General features: G+C 41.2%; 1 protein-coding gene across 1 annotated transcript in view; it reads left to right on the forward strand.

Moving 5' to 3' along the window:
• BRDT (bromodomain testis associated) overlaps positions 1–18,880 on the forward strand; it is a 169,299-nt gene extending 150,419 nt beyond the window's left edge. The window contains exons 17-19 of the mRNA XM_089668933.1: positions 2,057–2,220; positions 9,417–9,603; positions 18,812–18,880. Of these exons, the coding sequence (XP_089525059.1) occupies positions 2,057–2,220; positions 9,417–9,603; positions 18,812–18,880 (420 nt within the window). The remainder of the gene's footprint in view (positions 1–2,056; positions 2,221–9,416; positions 9,604–18,811) is intronic.
• Positions 18,881–20,956: the final 2,076 nt, after the last annotated feature.

The raw sequence follows: 20,956 nt of genomic DNA on the forward strand, positions 1-20,956 counted from the left end.
ATTATGTCCATATTTCTGTGCTCAAAGCGGTACATTTTTTTGCATGGAAATATGTATTTTTTTTATTGTAGGCCTGTAATTTTTAGGAATAACTCACTGAAATCTGTCCGAACAGGAGTCTAGTAAACATCCCAGGTATGTTACAATTTGAAACACGAAATCATAAATTATCATTTTTAATAAATAATCATAAAAAATAACATAAATTTAATTCAATAATATAATCAAACCAAAAACACTGAAATTTGAAATAGAGCGCCAAGTTCGCAAAATTGTTTTCAGTGTCTGACAAATTTCCCCACGAATCATTATCACTGAATTCTGCAAGTGGTTCTGATTTACTATCGCTGTTCTCTAGCTGGTCTAAACCCGCTTTTTGAGCTAAAGGGACGCGTTTTGGACACCATGGACGTTTTGCAGTTTCAAGGCAGAAAGAACAGTAAAAATGCAGGCAGGGCACAGGACAAAGTACTAGGGACAAAATGTATGTGAAATGCTTTGATACAGTAATGTTTTACTATGTGATTTTAGTGAATGTCACTTTTTGTCATTTTCAAATTTCCCGCTGTTCTGTCCTCGTATGTCCTGACGCTCGCAGGGGACAGAACCCAGATGACAGATGCCGGCATCCGCCGAAGGACATTACAGGGGACACTGCAGGAGGGACATCGCGGGAGTGCAGGACAAGGTAAGTGATTGAGGGATCCCGGAGCAGAGCCGCATGGTAAGCCCGAGTGTAGCTCAGGGTTACCGCCTGTGGAAACTTTACCCTGAGCTACACTCAGGAATACCGCCAGGGGGGTTAAAGTAAGTCTTTGGCCAGCCACATTTGGAGATCTTGAAAACATTAGCACGCTAGATGAAATAGTTTCTGCAACAAGCAAACCGGTTGTAGAACATTGGTTTCCTAAGAGCACTGAGTGGAGAAGTGTCCAGCAAGGGGTAAATTATCAAAGGTATAATAGTCGATATCTCTCAGATGTCAAGGGATACAATTCTGATCAGCAGGCCAGTTGCAGAAAGTTAATGGGTAATGCCTTTAAAAGGGATAGTGCGGTATGGCCTTCCAATGAATTTCACTACAGGGTCAGTCAATATGTCACAAAGGGTTAATATCCACTCACCGACTCCACAATACTGGTAGTAGAAGGTCTCTTGCAGTGATGAATAGGGCGCCCTTTAAGATGGGAACAATTCCAGATGAGCTATTGTAGCAATCAGACAACAATAGCCCTTCCGCTGTAGCTGCAACCTTTAGCTAGGCTCGGCGATGTCACAGGTGGAATAGGCAGGTCTGGGTCTCTAGTGGCTCCAGTACTAGGCCTCAGAATGATTCCCCAGCGGCACAGATACAGACTGAACTTGGCAGATCAGCAGTTTTCTCAGTTCTCTGGAACTGACAGACACGGTCTCTCATGTAATGCACAGCCTTTCAGTGTATTTTCCTCCGTTTCTCTCGCAGACAGGATCTTCCCTTCTACACATAGCAGTTTCCCTCTCACCACTGACTCCTGGTTTCCCGGGCTTTTAATTTATATGACGCCTTCTGCACACCTATGGAATGCTTGATTCTGAAGTTTCGTGTGTCTGTGGCAACATTGGAATTCCTGTTGGCTGGGACTACATTTTCCATCATTCAGTGCTCTAAATAAAAATGAATCGGTCCACAAAACTCCATCTTGTGGAAGAAAAAGGGAACTTCTTGCAAGAATGTTCTCCTTCAGTGGTCATGACCTGCTCTGGCTCAGATAACTTTTGTCAGGCTATTTGTCCTTTAGGATGTGAGGGGGAAGCTGGCTACTTACTACAAAGGCACTAGTGTTCTACAGTGGTTATGGCCTGCTTTGGTCCAGATAGTTCATAAGACTATTTCTCAGCTGGATATGATGGAGAAGTTGGCTACTCAAAACCAGCAAATAGACAATTCATACGATGTGAGTAGAGGTGCATATCTATGGGCTGGTAAGCGCTTCGTATAAATCTAAATAAACCTTGAAATTTTACCTGCTTACCCCTGTTTGTTATTAATATTCATCGATTGCCTTATTTACTCTAGATCTGTAAGATGGCTAACTCCAGTTGGGCCAGTTTTTCCAAAGCACTGAGCACTATTCCCGTGACCATCAAATCCTCAAGTGACAGCTTCCAGCAATTTAGGAAGGCTGCAATAGCCAAAGAAGAGAGGGAAAAGGCACTTAAAGCTCTAGAAACAAAGAAAATGCAAGTATATTATGTTTTCGGGGGGAGGTTTAAAGTATATCTAAAGGCTCCATTATGACAATTTAAACAAGTCCTAGATCCAGTTACTATGTGATCCACAAAGCCTTATAAAGTAAGCAAAAAACGTTACCTTTCCTGAGTAAGCCAAATCCTCCTTTTTATGTTGTCGTCCTAGTAGAAATGTTTTCAGCAACAGAGGCAATCATGTCAATCCAAAAATCAATGTGCAGGACTAGGTCAGGTGCTGACTGACAACATACAGGCTTGTGAATCAGCAGTGACCAGGGGCGGACTGACCATTTGGAAACTCGGGCACTGCCTGAGGGCCTGAGGTCAGTAGGGGGCCCCATGAGATGTCCCTGGTAACCTTTTTCATAGGCTTTTTTGAGTTTGGGCAAGGACACGGGCCCCATAATCCCTTATTGCCCGGGGGCCCCATGAGTTGTCAGTCCACCCCTGGCAGTGACCATGCTGAGCTGAGTTCTCAGCAACATTTTCGTATCCCACTGTAGTGCAGGCAGGCAGGCACAGCCTACGTGAGAAGGACAATACTGCTCTGAATTCAGAAGCACTGCATCATTGTTGCCACTCTACCAAACAATCATAGCATTTAGTGAAGTTGTGTGGCAGGACCTACAGATATTTTTAGGACTTTGAAGGGGGAGATGAGATGAATCTGTAAGTGCACATGCACTTGTAATTAAATGTTTCAGTACATTTTTTCTTTTTTTTTTTCTTAGGATGCAGTATTCTACTTAAAATGTTACTAAACCTACAATACTAAAATCAGTCTGTATATACAGTTATACTCGCTGTGGAACCTAAGGGGTTAATCTCTTGCAATATGTAAAAAGGCTGGTTGATCCTGCTGTTCTCTGATGCTCCCATTCTTATACTGTCCCCAATCGATCTGCTGATTAGTACAGAGCAGCAGTGGCAAGAGAAAACATTTCCTCTACAGTCAGAGCTATTCAGGTTACAAGACTTTGACATCACACATTACATCATGTATACAGATCAGTGTATGGTGTTCACTTTTTTTTTTTAATAGAAAAAATTAAAAGGTGAACACTTTACTTATGATATTGTGGCTGATTTCAGGCCAGCTGTCATTTTGATGCTGCTGTCCTTCCCATTGCAAACATTTTGTTTTTCTTGCTCGAAGACTTGGGAGGTATTTTTTTTTTCTTTGCTGCAAGTCTTGCCTATGATAAAAAAGCATGCTTTTGTTTCAGTGTGGCTGTATATAAGCAAAGCTAATGTTAAAAGAAAAAAATCAATTCTACAGCCAAAAATGTTCTACCAGTTAACACTCGCTGAGACTGTGAAAATCACAATGTTCATAGCACCCTGTACAGCTTTAATATGCTTCCCAAGCATGTTCAGGTTTGCTAAATGTCAGAGTATTCCTGAAGCCCTCTGTGAATTGGTCCCTGATCTTAAACTATTTTGGGTGGGGAATGGTTAAACCCACCTATATACTATAAACATATTTTCCAAGATGTGTTTTTGTTACTATACTATGACTAATGATGTGACTAATGTAAAAAAATTTAATTTATAATGTATAATCTAACTCCAGACATTTTTACAATATATTTTAAATAAAGTGGGTGAGCATTTGATTAATTTAGTTATTTTTTGCAGTGCATAATTAGGTGGCAATGTATCAAATCTCCTTATGGGTTCATGCACACAGCCACAGAAAACAGTCAGTACAGTGTTTGTTTTTAGAGTTTTGTTTCTTTAATGGATTTGAATGCAAGTGTATTGTTTTTTATAGACTTGTACACATCTCAGTGTAAAGATGAAGTAAACTTTCACTTCAGATCCTTAAAGTTGAAATAGAAAAGCATGTGTTCATTGCTGCGTATGGACTTTATTTTACATTGTACAATGTAAACATTTGTGGCTCCTCTCTGTTGCTTCTAAAATCTAGGCACTAAATGTGTGATCTCTATAACATATTCAGTTGTGGTGGTAGTTCTTAACTTACAGTATCAGTAGCTTGGCAGACAGTGACTTAATCCAAATTACATCTTGCAGATCATAGAAAGCTTTAATCCAAGACTTGTGCAGATCTTCACAGCTGAACATCAGATAAAAAAAATCCATAGTGTGTCTAGCTCCAGCAGAATACAATACATGTGATGAATGCACGCTAAAGCATTAAGAAGGGTGCGACTGACTACATAGAGCATCCTCTAGCTACAGAGTGAGACAAGAAAAAAATTATATAAAGACAAACCTCAATGCATGCGTAACACTGTACTCCTCAAAATCCATTCTTTCAAATAATATTTGACAACGGTTTGTTTGGGAGATGAATAATCCTCAATGGTGGGAGGGCTTTTTCCAATATGCCATCCACAACACACTTGGTAGTTCTTAGCATTGGTTGTAAAAGATGAACAACATAGACAAATCTTGAGATAGCTCTCACAATGGAAGACACTTCAAAAGTATTCAAAATGGTGAAAATTCAGCCTTGTGTTTTGACTTCACATTGGTGTAGAGTGCAGTGGTAATAGCTCCGATTTCCTTTTCAGACATGGGGTCAACCAGTTCCAATTTAGAATCGGTGTGAATTGTGATGGGGGTAATCATTTAAGAAATCAGGTTGGAAAGACCATGAAATGTCCCAAAATGCAGCAGTTGGTACTGCATGGGTGCCCAAATAAGCTGGGCTGAGGCACATACAGTAATGCCATTGATTGGGATTGGAGAACCTTCTGTAGCACTACCCCCTTGGGGGTTGCTGTTCAATTTGGGTTCCCCTGTAGTCCTGCACAGCCAGTCAATTAGCATTTTCCACACAACATCCACAGACCGAAATCAGGCCTTGAACGTTGGTGTTGTTTTATTGAGGGGATTAAACTTGGATAGGGTTTAGGGGTGTATAGGATACTCAAGTGAACTGAAGTCTGAGGACATCTTCCTGAACTATTCACAGCTTCTTCTCTCTAACACACTCTGTTGGCATGCTAGCCATCAGTTCCAGTTGTACTTTCCCAGACTCTAGATGAACGCCTCTTCATGCAGCAATCTGAAGGTTTTCTTCCTGAGCAGGGGATCTGGCTCCTATTCCGTTAGGTAAGGTGCACAATCACTAGCAAGGTGCAAATCTGGTTTCCCACCAGATTGCCCCTTCCCCTATCCACCCAGGGGGTGTAGGTGTACTCACTCAGATCCTCACCTGTACAGGTTGTGGAATGGCTGTTGCTACCAGGCCGGGCTGTTCCTTCCTTACCACACAAGTGGTCCTCTCTCAGGGGACCAGCGAGTCCTGAGGTTTCCAGCTCCAGGCTTGTAGGAAGGCCCCATCCCAGTAGGCCTCCTGGCAGCCTTCCTCCTCCAGCCTCATATCTTCCTGCTTCTCACTCCTCTCCCACCACCACACTCCAACTCCTGCTACTGAGTAGACTAACACCTTTTAAGGGAGTCCAGCCCCTTACCAAGCTTCCTGTTGGAATTCGCTGAGGTCACTCAAAGGTGCAGCCAACCACTCCTCAGATCCACTCAATGCCTCCAAGGCCCTTCTCTGAAAGCCTCAGAACAGGGGGAATTTCCAGAAGGGCTGGCGTGCAGAGTCTCTCAGACCTGACCCGAATTTGACTCCCCTGGCTATTGCACTTGAGCTGCTATTCAGCTCCTGTCTAACCATTTGGGATCTAGCTCCACCTAGTGTAACTAGAAGGATGATACACTTCTGATGCATTGTACTCGGTTACTAACATACACATACATACAGCTGTTTTGTTTGGTTGTGTATGTATCCCAACACTATCTTGCTATCTGTGTAAATGTTAGTCTATTTTATGATTTATAAGCTCAGAAATTTTAATGGCTAATTTAGCTGCACAGATTTCATGTCTCGGAACGGTATGTGCTGGTTTTGGGGTCAGCTTGGCCTTAGCAAGGACAACCTACACTTACTTTATCTCTTGTATCTATACCCTTAAGATGGACTACTGCAGCTATTGTTTCAATGGAAGCATCAGAGAAAATATAGAGCTCTCTTCTGGTGACTTTTGCTAGGGATGCAGAAATGAAGATGTTTTAGTGCTTTCATGGACTTTCTATGATTCCCATCTTTGTGGTTTCTCTCTGGGTAATGGTGTGTCCCAGTCTTTGCTTTCAGAAGTAAGCTTAGAAGTAAAGTACCCTGATAGGTAAAGGGTGCTATGAAACTGAGAGGTTTCTAAATTCCGTTCACAGCAGGCAAACTCCTCATTTTGTGAAGGGCTTGTCTCAAGTTGATACTTCAAATGTGAATGTCTTGCTTGGCAACCCAAAGCAGTCTAAGTCTATGTTGCATAAGGGAAAGATCCGTTCCAAAATTCTAAAGTGACAAGATTTTTTTTTTTACCTTAATGCATTACCTGCATTAGGGTAAAAATAACTTTCACTATCTGATTGCTCCTCTCCCTCTAAATACTTACCTGAGTCCTGTATCATTCCAGGGCTGTGCTGTCTGCAGCAGTGCTGCTCTTTCTCCCTGGTCTCACAAGGCAGAGTGATAGCAGTGGGAGCCATTGGCTCCTGCTGCTGTCGGTCAAATCCATTGAGGAGAGAGGGGGCAGAACTGATATGCACAGCCCAACTTGGAAATAAGCCCGCATGTGCGGGGCAGACACAGAGGAGGAGAAATCGAGAACACCAGCCGGGACCCCAGAAGAGGAGGTGCTGCTCTTTGCAAAATCATTGCACAGAGCAGGTAAGTATAACCTCTTTTTTTTTTTATTTTAGGCAGAAACAATACAGTCTTCAGAATCACTTTAAGCACATCAAATCCCTTTAATTCTTCCCATGACTCTGCAAGAGGTTAGTACATTTAAAGGAGATGTATGGCCAACGCTCCCTTTCTTCTTCTTTTTTTTTTTTTTTTTTTTTTTTATTCTTTAAGTATTTTCAACATACATCAGAAAAAGATCATGTGCACTTTAATTTATGGTGGAAGAGCCTAGAGGGCAATCGCACATTTTAAAATCAAATGTAGGATTACTAATATCACATAAAAAATGTAGAAATGGTAATATAACGTCATACCAGAAATAAAACTCTAATGGTGTCCTCAAGACTCTTCATGGGGACTAACCACAGCATTTGAAATACTAGCTGATAGGTGTTTAGGAACATTACATGCAGACATGTATCTGCCAAAGGTATTTTGGCTATACTTCCTTAGTGGGTCACAGGAATGCACTTACTTGGCACAGATTCAGCTGACAGCAGGCTAATGCCCAAGCCGCTCCAGTCTCTGATGTGAATAATGTTGAGATCCATCCAGATGCCTGATCAGAAGCTTCAGTGAGCGCTGGAGGAGTAGAGCACACAGCATGTTTCTTTTTGTTTTTTTGTTTTTTTTGTTTCACACACTTCTCTAAGTAATGGTGTTTGATAGCTCTCATAGGAAACAATGAATTGTTTGAGTGACCTTCAGTTGTAATACCTCATGAGCAGGCTGAGAAAGGTAAGACATGCAATCAGCTGTTTTGTACCATATGTAATGCCACCCCCGAAGGAGCTGCTTCATGATTGTGGGTTCTCTGTTCTGCGCCTCAACTCCAAGAAGAATCTCGGCCCCCCTGACACACCTGGCTGAATAGAATTACTGCGAACACAAATGCAAAAGACACCCAAAACGAGTAGTTTTACAAAATAATATTTTACTAAAGATTATTAAGTCAACAAGAGACAAAAAAATTTAAATGTAATCCCCAAATTGCAGGGTTTAGCATTAAACAGAGTTACAAAGATATGCAGTAAAATGACTGTGACACTGAACCTGATTGTAGGGCGAACAGACCCTAGGTAGACCTATGATCCCAGGAGCAAGAGGAAAGAAAGGACTTTGTAATTTTCTTTTTGTCTGTGGCATCAGGGCTTGTAGGGAGCTGACTGACAAACACAATATATGGGTAAGAGTTCCATTTTAAAATACAGTTGCTACACTAGGAAAAAAAAAGTTAACCAGTGACAGAATCTGCAGGCTGAATCCTTTGAGTTGAGGAGTCCTTGAAGTAAGGGTGTCCGTGGTCTTCAGCCAGCTATGAAATGACCCAAAGGTATTACCGTGCATTGGCAACCAGCAAAGTGAATAGAATAGACAAAGTGCTTCCCAGCAAAGGGCCTTAAGTAGGTAAGGGGGTAAAGGTGTCTGTATGCAGTGTCTCAGAGTGGAGTATTAAAGGGAAAGGTGGGCATCGGCCTGCTCACCAATCCTTTGGATGTCATGGCCTCCCAGGTACCAATGTCCTTGCTCAAACTCCTGGCTGCTGCAGAGGTGCACAGGGTTATCGCTTGTTGGCCTGTCAGCATGCTGAACAGCGATGTCTGTGAATGGACCAGGCAGTGACTGACCTCATGCAGGGATGGAGGATGTGATCCCGAGCTGGCGATCAGTGTCACCGGTGTGAACGACTGTGGTGCACCGCTGGACTGTACTTCTGAGATAAAAAACTGCAGTGCTGGGTGCTGTAATGGTAGGGTCCACATTCTGGCTCAGTGGGAAAATGACGGTCCCATTCCCCACATCCCCCGAATCCAGCTCTAAAGTCCATGCCAAGATGGCAAGCCCACTCTTAGCAGAATTTATGTCCCTTTCCAGTGTCCTCTTCAGTTGCCAACTTTCTGGTTAATGTAACCCAATCAGTGCTGAAGACTGCAGTGTGTCCTGGCTGTAGAATTACATGTCCCAAGATCATCTGCTTGTTGGAAGAACTAATCCCACTCTGCTGACAGGAAATGATACAACTGTCCCAGCACTGAGCACTAGGGGGGAAAGGGCTGCATCTTAGTCTCATCTGTGAGTGTCCCTGAATTGCAGAACAATATAGCTGACACTAGGCAACACCTAGGTGAATTACATTAACCAGCAGTTCCTCTTTATCAGCTTCATAAATCAGAGCCCTCCAAGTTGGTTTAACCAAACGTTTACCTTGTCTGCTTAGTTCCTGATCTGAAAATAATAATTTTTTTTTGCTGTGTTTCAGCCTCCACTATGTAACTTTTTGCTGTGACGTGTTGAGAATTAAATTATCCAAATACCAAAAAACAAGTCTGTTTAAAAAAAGGTCAAATACTACATTTACTCTAGCTTTGCCCTTTCTTCTAGAGAGTTGGAATTACCCATCAATTGTGCCTGCCTACAGTTTTTAGAGAGGAAATGAATGATTAATTTTTTTTTAATACAGAGAACAGAAGGATATAGAGGAAGTTGGCATTCCAACACCAGAAACCAAGATTCTTGATGTGCAATGTTTAGTTGTACTGGAGACGACTAAAGAGGAGCAATCAGTTGAGATAATCGAAAACCAATGTGTTAAGGAGGACCGTGACCTTGCAAGGAAGAGAGAGCAGGAAAGGCGCCACAAAGAGACCGTAAGTTATAGACAGACGTTAGAGAGAAGTTGTATGTAGTGACATACCACCCAATCCACTGCTGACATTAGAGGATTATCTCTGTTGAGTTTTGCTTCACTAATCAAGAAGGATATAAAAAATACCTTGCAATCTGATCGAAGTGTGTAACTTTTTACTTTGTACTATGGCAACATCTTTTGTATTGGTTTGCGCAACCATTTGTTCCACTGTATGGTTATATTATGGTTATCTACATACATACAGAACCTGTATGAAAATGCCACCAACTGTCTTGGCATTTAGTACTTTCACTTCAGCCAAGATTATAGCTTTAAAAAATCAATAACCCATAACTCTCATATTTGCAATACAGTTATCCTTGCGATATACAGATATCCTTGGGAAGTGGGTGAACTGACATTTGACCCTAGGGTTGGATGCTTAACTTGATATGGTGTCTGAAGAACGCTTACATTTTGAACTTTCTGGGGAGACAGTGATATCTTGGCAACCAGGGATTGGGCACATATTAATTGGAATGTTTTTATTTGTAGTTGATAACCAGTTTTCAAATCAAGGTTTGAACACGGTATCCATTCATTGGTTGCGTTAGCTCCTCCTTGTGGCCTGTTATCATCAGCGCTCTATTTTCAGTTTCAGTTTCCAACAGGAACACCGACAATAATACACATCTGGCAGGGATCATCTTTGCTGATCCTTTTCTGCGTATAGGAAATGTGACATTCGAACACAAATAAAGGTAATAGGATCCAACTGATCTTTCTTCTGTGAAGCGAGAACCCAGTGTTTAGTAGCAATGGTAGATAGAATCATGCAGTGGTCTCATGCTTTCCTGTTCTCGAACACTTTTATTCATATTTTAAATTTGGATAAACATTTTGATTTTGCAAATGCCATAAAATCTTTTTCTTAAAGTCCATAGATGGATACAGGAATGTAGTAAATTTAGACATCTGGGTTACTCTGCCGTCTTCAGGAGGTTGGGACAATGGCATACAAAAGTTTAAATTGGTTGTAAATCTCAGACATGAAATATGAACAAAGTATATACCTCTACAGTGTGTGCTCGTCTCAATCCAGAGTACTAAGTGTCATTTCTGTCCACTGCCTCATTCCTTTGCTATGAGCAAGAGTCGCTTCTGATGAGTTTTCCTGACACAGTAAGAAAGATGGTGATGCGGAAGGCAAAGCCTGTGATTGACAGCCTCAGCTCTGTTTCTGTATGCTGTATGAATGAGGTGGCTCCTTCCTCTCCAATCAGCTCTCAGAGCTCTCCTCGCCGATGTAACTTCAGCTCCCCATCCCCTACTTTTCAGAACTGAGAGATCCTGTGTAAATTCTATACTTTGAAAAGATGTAGGGAAAAGACAGCTGTAGATACTGGTATAACCTGAGGCTAGTCATCTCAGTGGGTATATGTTAGGGTTCACAACCACTTTAGGCCAGCCCTGGTGTTACTTCATTTCCAACCACCATGCCTATTTTTTGAGCAAGCAGTGTAAAAGACTCGAAGCACGGAGGGGGGTGACCTGTGTCTCTCAATGGACTTGAAGAAAATAATTTAGTACAAAAATCTTATTTTCTTTATAGTCTGACCAGCATAGGATTGTAGTACATTCTTAGACATTTGGCACATCCAAAAACAGTCAAGTGAAGGAAGGACAATAGATACTAAGCGATCCCACAGACATGTAAATCACATTACGTGGGGTATCGAACGAAGGCTAGAAAAAGCATGGCCAACCAATATCTAAATTGCCACAACCCAAAGGGGAGGGCACCGAGGATGCTCCAGCGCAGGAGAAATAATTCCAGTAAGGGGATATTGCAACCTTCAGGCCCAAATCAGAGCACAACCAATCATTTACCACAAGGAAAATAGGTGGATTAACACACAACCTGCATGAGAGAAGAAAAGTTGGACCAACAGATAAGGTGGTCCTCAAGAAGCAGTTTTTGTGAGGGTAAAGGACTAAACCTAAAATACCAAACAATTGACTTAAGGGAAAGAAACTAGGTATGCAAAAAAAAAAAGTATAGCAGGTGGCTAAAGTAGAAATCTCATTACTTCAGGGACAGGCGGGTTCATAAATAAGCAGGATGTTACCTGATGAAGAAATATCTTAAGGAGACATACATGGATATGGGATCCCTCTCTCACAGTTGATTCAATAGGAGAGAGGTAAAAGAGGAGACAGATGGAGATATAACACACAGAGACCTTCCAAATCACACCCATATGTGTTTTGGGGTTTTCTAGCCTACATAACTAATTATGAAATCTGATTCTAAAAATCTAAGAAAACCTACCCCTGTAAAGGGCAGAAACTTCCATAAAAGACCTAGAGATAGAAATCCTAGTACAAACACTAGGAATGTAAGTTTTTAAAAGAATACGGAAAGGGGACGTAATGTAAGAAGACTTTCTCAAAAACTAGTTTTACTGAAGAGGATCCTTTTTATGTTAATCAGATCCCACTATTGCCTCTGGACTTACAGTATCTCACTTAGGGAAACTCAGCAACAGGGCAATGAAGTGTGCTGGCTACTGACTCTTCAGGAAAGTACATGGCCTATTTTCAATGACTAATTCCTTGCAGGACATAGTCACACTCACATGAAGAACCCTTACTCTTCAACATGGGGATCATCAGATGCAGGGATTTTGAAACTATATCATGATTCCAGGAATAAACTATGTGGTCAAGAGAGAGACACCCAATGAAGTCCAGCATAGGAAATGGGTTAACCAGTTCAGAAACAGAAGTTTACAATTGTTTTGTGATCTAGCAACCTCCAGATTAAATCCAGCAGAGAACAGATTCAACTACTTGGTAAACTATCTGTTCTATAAAACCAGACTCAAAGTAGAAAAGCAGATATATTCATTAGAAGAGTCAGGATGGAGGAAGGATTTGGGAGAGGAATAATTTCCGCCCTGGAGAGAGTCTGGCAATAGTTGGCATGACGTCTTGGTCTAAAGAACCAGTCTGATGGCTGTCCAAATTACAGATTCTCTAACTCAGAGAGAGAAATTGAGGGACAGCACAAGAGGAACCATATTAAAAGGTAACAGACAAAAGTCCAAAATGAGTGTACATGATGGAACACTTGGCTTAATTCAAAGTGCAAGCAGCTAGGACTGAGACTTTTGCTATTGAAGATACCTGGATGGGTTCCAAAATGGGTTTTCCAGAAAAAAAGGGGCACTAGGATTAACACAAGGATTAGTGCCATGGGTAGAATCCAGAACAATTGAAGGATACTGAATCAAGCATTTACAAGGTAAAGGACCAGCAGGAGCTAATCCTGTCAATCTCGCAGACCAAAACATTTCTCAGAAGCGGCATAGGTTTGAAGAAAGTCAAACCCTGCAAGGGGTGTAACCATCCATAATGAAAAAGGGGAAACCCTGTGAAAAACATTGCAACATCCAAGTGTATAGGATTCCCAAGGGTTTGGCGCAATTGGAGTGGAAATCAGAGATCATAGGGAACGAAGTATCCAAACAAAGCTGGGAAAAAGCACAATGGAGTGCAGTATCAGAGGCTGTGCCACTGCTCTGGACCTGAAGTGTTCTGGGGATACCTTAGATTGCAGGCTTTTTGAAGTCCAGAACTGATGTGAATGTACGATATGTAAAGTGCTGCCTACTTATTTGTACTATATAAATACCTGTAATATTAAATAAACTAATGCAGCATACAGAGGCTTGGATAGCACCACAATACAGAGCCCAATCCACAAACATTACATTCCAGGCTAGCCCTGCAATTTTTCAGTCAAGTGGGGTCCAACCTCTAAATGTGCCATTGAGGATACATCAAACTACTGTGTAGAGACTAGTTCAAGCAGAATTTTTTATGTCACCAGAGAGAAAATATCTACAGTGTACAGAATATAATGATTAAAGAAATATAAATGGGATAAAAATAAAAAGCTAGCTAATATAGTTTTATTAGCAGAGCTGAGGAGACAGCAGCCAGCCTGCTAGGACACTAACAGGCATGATGGTTGAAGACGGGGTTATACAGGGGCTGACTTCTTGTTTGCAAGTGCCCCAGCCTCCTGAAAGGGGCAGTATAACCCAAATATATAAGAATTTACTATATTCCTGTATCCCTCCTCAATGGACAATAAAGAATGGGCTTACAGGGGTAAAGGGTTAAAGCAGCATTAAACCCAAAAGCAAACATACACTATATTGCCAAAAGTATTGGGATACTCCTCCAAATCATTGGACTCAGGTTTTCAAATCGCCTCCATGGCTACAGGTGTATAAAATCAAGCACCTAGGCAAACATTTGTAAAGAATGGGTCACTCTCAGGAGCTCAGTGAATTCAAGCATGGTACCGTGATAGGTTGCCACCTGTGCAATAAGTCCATCCGTGAAATTTCCTTGCTACTAAATATTCCACAGTCAACTGTTAATGGTATTCTAACAAAGTAGAAGCAACTGGGAACAACAACAACTCAGTCACGAAGTAGAAGGCCACGTAAAATGACAGAACGGGGTACGCAGAATTCACCAACTGTCTACAGAGTAAATAGCTAAAGACCTCAAAACTTCATGAGTTCTTCAGTTTATCACAACAGTGCGTAGAGAGCTTCATGGAATGGGTTTCCATGGTAGAGCAGCTGCATCCAAGCCTTACATCACCAAGTGCAATGCAAAATGTCAGATGCAATGATGTAAAGCATGCCACCACTGGACTCGTGTGGAGACTTGTTTTCTGGAATGACGAATCATGTCTCTCTGTGTGGAAATCCAATGGATGTGTCTGGGTTTGGCAGTTGCCAAGAGAATGGTACTTGCCTGACTGCATTGTGTAAAGTTTGGTGGAGGAGGGGTGATTATGGTGTGGGGTTGTTTCTCAGAGGTTGGGCTTGGCCCCTTAGATTCAATGAAGGGAGCGCTTAAGGCATCAGCATACCAAGACATTTTGGACAATTTCATGCTCCCAACTTTGTGGGAACAGTTTGGGGTGGCCCCTTCCTGTTCTCACTTGAATGCGCACCAGTGCACAAAGCAAGACCCATAAAGACATGGATGAGCAAGTTTGGTGTGGAGGAACTTGACTGGCCTGCACAGAGTCCTGACATGAAACAGACAGAACATCTTTGGGATGAATTGGAGTGGAGACTGCGAGCCAGGCCTTCTCATCCGACATCAGTGCCTGACCTCACAAATGCGCTTCTGGAAGAATGGTCACACATTCCCATAGACACACTCCTAAACCTTGTGGAAAGCCTTCCCAGAAGAGCTGAAGCTGTTATAGCTGTAAAGGGTGGGCCAACGCAATATTGAATCCTACGGACTAAGACTGGGATGCCACTAAAGTTCATTTGCGTGTAAAGGCAGGCGTCCCAATATGTTTGGCAATATAGTGTATATTGCAGCTTATGGATTTGTAGATGTGATGGCACAATTTTGTTTTTGTTCTTTTTCTTTAGACTTTGTTTCTTTTGTCTTCACGTGGTGATCTAGTCAGTAAGCCTGTTTTTTTTTTCAACAGGACAAGCTGCAGATGTAGCAATGAGGCAAACTATTTACCACAGAGGTGCTTAAAATGATCAGATTTTATATATTTATGTAAAACTCATATCGGTTTGAGCTGGAGTTTGGCTGCAAGTTGTTGGTGTATCCAAACCTTGCTAGTGCATCAAACAATACCCACCCCCCAGACTGACAATGCTGCTATCCAAAGTTCTCTATGTTGCTCCTTAATCCAGTGTGTAGACACTCTTATACCAGATGTGTATTACTAGATGGATCACCAGGTGGCAACCGAAGGGTAAAAGCCAAAAAAGAGAAAACTAATGTAGCCGTCACATCTTCAGATTGGCAAACTTCAATATATTATTATATTTTTGGCTTTGGGTTTAATACCACGTTAAAGAGAGTAGTTGTAACTACCACCTGAATGAATAAGGATGCTGATCAAAAGGAAGGTGCCATGATATCCATATCACATGCTGTTCTCTGCCCAGGAGACACTTGTGTACTCTTTCATTTCTCCTACTGCTGCCCATTTGGTTATGTTGGTAGTATTTCATTTCAATGTATCGTAAGACAATATGCCCTATTTAAAGTAAACTTTTAATCAAAAGATATGTTAATCTCTAATTGCATGGGTAATTATAGAGAAAAGAACTTAAATACTTGCCTTTTCTGGAGACATTGCTGCTCCAGAGTCCCTTTTACTGCTGGCTACATGACTAAAAACCGAGGCATCTGTTTGTGTCTTTTTGCGATAGCTAGGATTAGCTTTTTTGAACTTTAATCCTCTCCTGCAGCAGAAACATCATACTAAGGCTTTTGGTGAGGTTTTTATTAATTACCTGTTCCTCTCCTTTTTTTTTTTTTTTAACCTTCTGGTGTCAAAAATGAGAAATATTCTTGTAATGTTACCCCCGCAGGAACTGCGTGATCATGCTTGTCCCCAGTGGTGTCCTTACAAGCCTCCTGACACTTCTTGACTCTCTGGGTTCAGACATATTTCAACAGTATAGAAAATTAATGCAAGAGACACAATTGTTTAACACCTCTATAATACTCTTTTTCAAAAGAGTAGGCTACAAGAATGTGTTTAAGATCTACAACCTCAGTTAATGCATAAAGGGGCATTGTCCATTAGAAGAAGGCACCTTTCAGGCAGTTGGTAGTCAGATATTTTCTTACGGTGGGTGTGAACATCTCCTGCAGCCATTCAATGAACAATTGCCTTGTGACCCAAACGTTTGCATTGGCCCTCCACATGACAGGCAGTCTGGCATTGTTCACATTCTGTTCCCTGAATGCATGAGGGGTCGGGGAATGGTACACCAGTAGTGGCTTAATTTTCAGATCGGCACTTGCATTCGCACAAAGCAAAAGGGCCAATCTGTCCTTCCAGGGATTGTGCCCCGGCAGTGCCTTTTCCTCCTGCATGATATAGGTTCTGTTCGGCATCTTTTTCCAGAAGAGTCCTGTTTCATCTCAGTTGAACACTTGTTGAGCGAAGCATTCCGTCTGCCTTCATGAGTTCCGCAAATTCTTTCTTGTAGGCTTCTGCAGCGGCCTTGTCAGAACTGGAAGCCTCACCATGTCTTGTCACACTGTGGATGTCACTTCTCTTATGAAATTTTTCAAACCACACTCTACAAGTGCAGCAAGTGAAGAATTTAAAGCCAGTAGAGGTTTATTTTTTTTTTTGCAGTAAATCACTGTGCAATTTCCTGGATTTTCACAGATTATGACTTCACTAAGGCTATCACCTGTCAGCTGTTTTCTCATTCAAACAAAAGTTTTTCCACCTCTTCCAGCACTTGCATCCTCTGGTTAACATCGTTACTCCTTTTGCCACATTAGCTCCTTTTGATGGCAGCTTTTTTTCTTCAAAATAGAGTACAAGATGGTGAAGTCGACAATCTCGACTGAGGCCAGATCAGTCGCACGAATACCACAGTCATGCTTTTCTACAATTTTTCCTCCTTCAACTTAATGGTTATTTTCTTAACAACATTATTCTTACCATTCTTGCTCTGCACTTTCTTTTTACCACCATGCTTGTTCTGCACACTCTTATGACCTTCATTACCGTTCTGCACGTTCTTGTGATCTTCATTACCGCTCGGCACATTCTTGTCACTTTCATTACCGTTCTGCACGTTCTTGTGACTTTCATTGCCCCTCTGCACGTTCTTGTCACCTTCATTACCACTCTGCATGTTCTTGTCACCTTCATTACTGCTCTGCACATTCTGGTCACCTTCAATACCGCTCTGCACATTCTGGTCGCCTTCATTACCACTCTGCACTTTTTTTTTAACAACATTCTTGCTCTGCACATTCTTGTCACCTTCATTACCGCTCTGCACATTCTTGTCACCTTCATTACCGCTCTACACATTCTTGTCACCATTACTGCTCCGCATTCTCTTCTTACCACCATGCTTACTCTGCATTTTCTTTCATCCATACTGGATGTCCGGTACATTATGTGCTAAAAGCACTCAAAAAAGCTTTTACAACAAGTGTGCACAGGGATGTACAGTACTGTATAGTATGTGCTAAAACAGCACACCGAAAAGCTCAGTACTGTAAGTGTCTTCACAGTACATTTTTTGTGTCTGTCTGTGACCCCGCTCTCGCCTAGACGAAGTCCCGACCGCATGTCAGAGCAGGGAAGATGGCCGCGGCTCATGTTCGTCAACCAAAGCGGAGTTCGTGAACCAAAGCAAAGTTTTTTGTGAACTCTTCTGTTCGCGAACAGAGTTGTTCGTGAACCTAGGTGTCACTGTAGCACCATCAATTTACGCAGCGCTTTACATATATATTGTACATACACATCAGTCCCTAACCCTTGAGGGGTGTACAGTCTAAGGTCCCTAACTTACATACATATACCAGGGACAATTTAGACATGACCCAATTAACCTACCAGCATGTCTTTGGAGTGTGGGAGAAAACCAGAATACCCAGAGGAAACCCACGCAGGCAAAGGGAGACATGTTGGTGCTGTGGCTGGCATTCGAACCAGAAACCCTAGTATTGCCAGGCGGAAGTGCTAACCATTTTGCCACTGTACTGCATTTGTGCACATTTTCCTATGGGATCTAATGACACTGCAGGCTTGCAAATAGGCAGCTGTCTGTAGAAGGGGTTGTACTGTATATGTCATTGGGATAGCAAGAGATGCTGCTAGGCTAGACTTATATAATACTTACAATATTATATTTTATACTTACAATATTATATTTTAATGTGAATCTGTCCCATGTAAGGCAACATCATTGCAGATCCTCAAAGTATGATGATTTATCTGGTACAGTACATTGCTTTACATTGCATGTGTATAGCGTATACACTATTTACCCTTTGAAATGTTGGCGTGATGTCATTGCAGTGGTAGTATGAATTTAAAAGTTAAATCTTTAGAAAGCTGCATAGCGACTGCATTACCGTGCATCACTGCTGTGTGCCTGGACACTGCCGAGAAATATTCAATGCCTGCACCCAGAAATAACTTGTCAGTGCAACATCTGGTTACTGAAGGGCTTGATGAAAGCATTGTTTTTTGTATATATTAATTGCTAGTCAGTTGCTGAATGCTCCAACACCATTTTATTGGTGATGGCTTCTCTTTAGGTGACCAACATCCCAAGAACTAAGATAATTTCTTCTATGCACTAAAATTCACACACTCTTCTTTTTCTTTCCAGATGGATGGGACCATTGACATGTTCTTTCAGAGTAATGTTATGGCAGATTTTGAAGAACATCTATGCTGATAGATAAAAAAAATCTTTTGCAATGGTCCTTTTCATACGTACAAGAATTCATCAAGGAGACGTAAATGACAATTCCAGTTGCACTTATATAATATGCATTTTCAGTTCTCACTGTCATTTAAACTAAATTCTGCATTAAAATTCAGAATCACTTTTATTGTAACGCATTACAAAACAAGATTGCATATAAAAAAAAAACCCTGAAGATCACATACGTTATTTTCAAGATAAAAGAAAAAAGGGTAACAACCCCTAAAGGTCTTCAAAGCCAATAAAGAGCACTCAAACGTATTGTCCTAATAAAAAATATAAAGCATACATAAAGGTGTTAAATATGTATTTGATGTTTAAATATGTATTTCTATTTATGTTTTGTACTCAAGCTTATTTTGTTATTTTTGTAATTGAAAGGCTATCTTCATTTTCTTTTATGGAGGCCTTTACATTGACATACTATCGCTTGTACAGAGATTACTGTAATAAAAGTTTTTTCTTCAATATATCAGTTGTGTAAAAATCAGGTTTACTCTGCATCTTGAATTATTTTATTTCACCTAATGTAAGAGTAGATGCACCTTTGGAACATAAAGGTCCTCCATAATCTCCTCTGCAAATGAGCAATTAATTTGCTCCAACCCTCTGGCCTTCTCAAAGCTAGGCTGATCCACTCTGGAAGCCATTACCGTATTTCTATAATACTGCATAGGTTGCAGCTCATAGCCATAGAATATGGTGTGTCCCCGAAGGTCTCCTGCATTTCAGACATGTTAGTACTGGCATGTGGAAACATAGCTCAGGAGTGGGTAGATTTTAATACACAAATTAGCAGAAGAGGGCTGGAGGGCAAGGGAGTTTTTATGTTCTTGTGTTTCTCAAAAATTCTAAAAGTTAAGAATTGTTCATTATTGTGTTGAAAGTATCTAGCTGACAATTCAAAGTAGATCATACCAAACCTTAAATAGACATTAGAAGTGACTGAGATCCTTTAATGAAATGTGGTGAATGTACAGCAATTGCCTTTATATTTACAATGACCGTATTATTCTTGTCATCACCATGCTTCAGAGTTTAATTCATTACGCTGGAATCCAGAAAGTCACAAACACATTGTGTACACTGCTGGATTCATTCATAGAATGTTTGGCAGTGCACTGGTACCAGGTTTGTTGCTGTTATATTTTTAAATACTCCTGGTCAATACAGAACACAAGTCTATCATCAGTGTCTTTATTTTTTTTTTCCTCCACTCATCCATGAAAAATATAAATTTGAACTATTGTAAACAATTGCTGAAATAAGATCGTTCACCTAAGCAAGGGTCTTTTTTTTCTTCTTTTTTTTTTCTTCTTTATTTAGTAGCAGCTTTTGACAACAGTACAACCAATAACAGTGTCCATAGAAATGAACAGCATATAGATACAGATCTCTACAAATGTAGCATATAAGTCATTTATCTCGAAAGAATAAGTCTGTATCCAGAACCTAAACAAACATTGTTCACTCGTGTATAAGTACTCAAGGCCAGAAACAAACCTAAGAGGATCCATATTGTTAAGGACACTTAGCTCAGGGTAGGAGGAATATCTGAGCCGCCAGCTGTACCGCCCGTGTTTCAGTTTTTGTCAAAGTAGCAATTGAAAGGGTGAAAAAATTCTAAACAAAAAAAGGAAAAAGATGAGAGCGAGACATAGAGAAAGACAGACATAGATAGAGAAGAGAAAGGAGATAGAGCGGAAAGGAGAAAAAAAAGGGAGGGGGGGGCATTAAGGAAGGAAAAGGAAGATGAAAGGACAAGGGTAAAACAAGGAAGGGGGAATACACACAACACCATCCCCTCCCAGGCCGAACCCAGACCTCTCAAGGCAAAGAGCAGAACACCAAGCGAATCACACCAATAGAGAAACCTATTCTTCAGAATAGATATACTCGTGCCAGTAATGCCATTTCTTCAGGAAACTGGGCCGATCACCTCTCCCCGCTGCTACCATTTCCTCCATTGCATTAATTTCCACCACTTTCCGCAACCAAACAGAGATAGTCGGAGCCTGTGTCTGTTTCCAAAACACGGGAATTCAG

The sequence above is a fragment of the Staurois parvus genome, unplaced genomic scaffold (assembly GCF_062004578.1).
Source record: "Staurois parvus isolate SC_StPar_1 unplaced genomic scaffold, SC_StPar_1.0 ptg000066l, whole genome shotgun sequence".
In the NCBI taxonomy this organism is placed as follows: Eukaryota; Metazoa; Chordata; class Amphibia; order Anura; family Ranidae; genus Staurois; species Staurois parvus.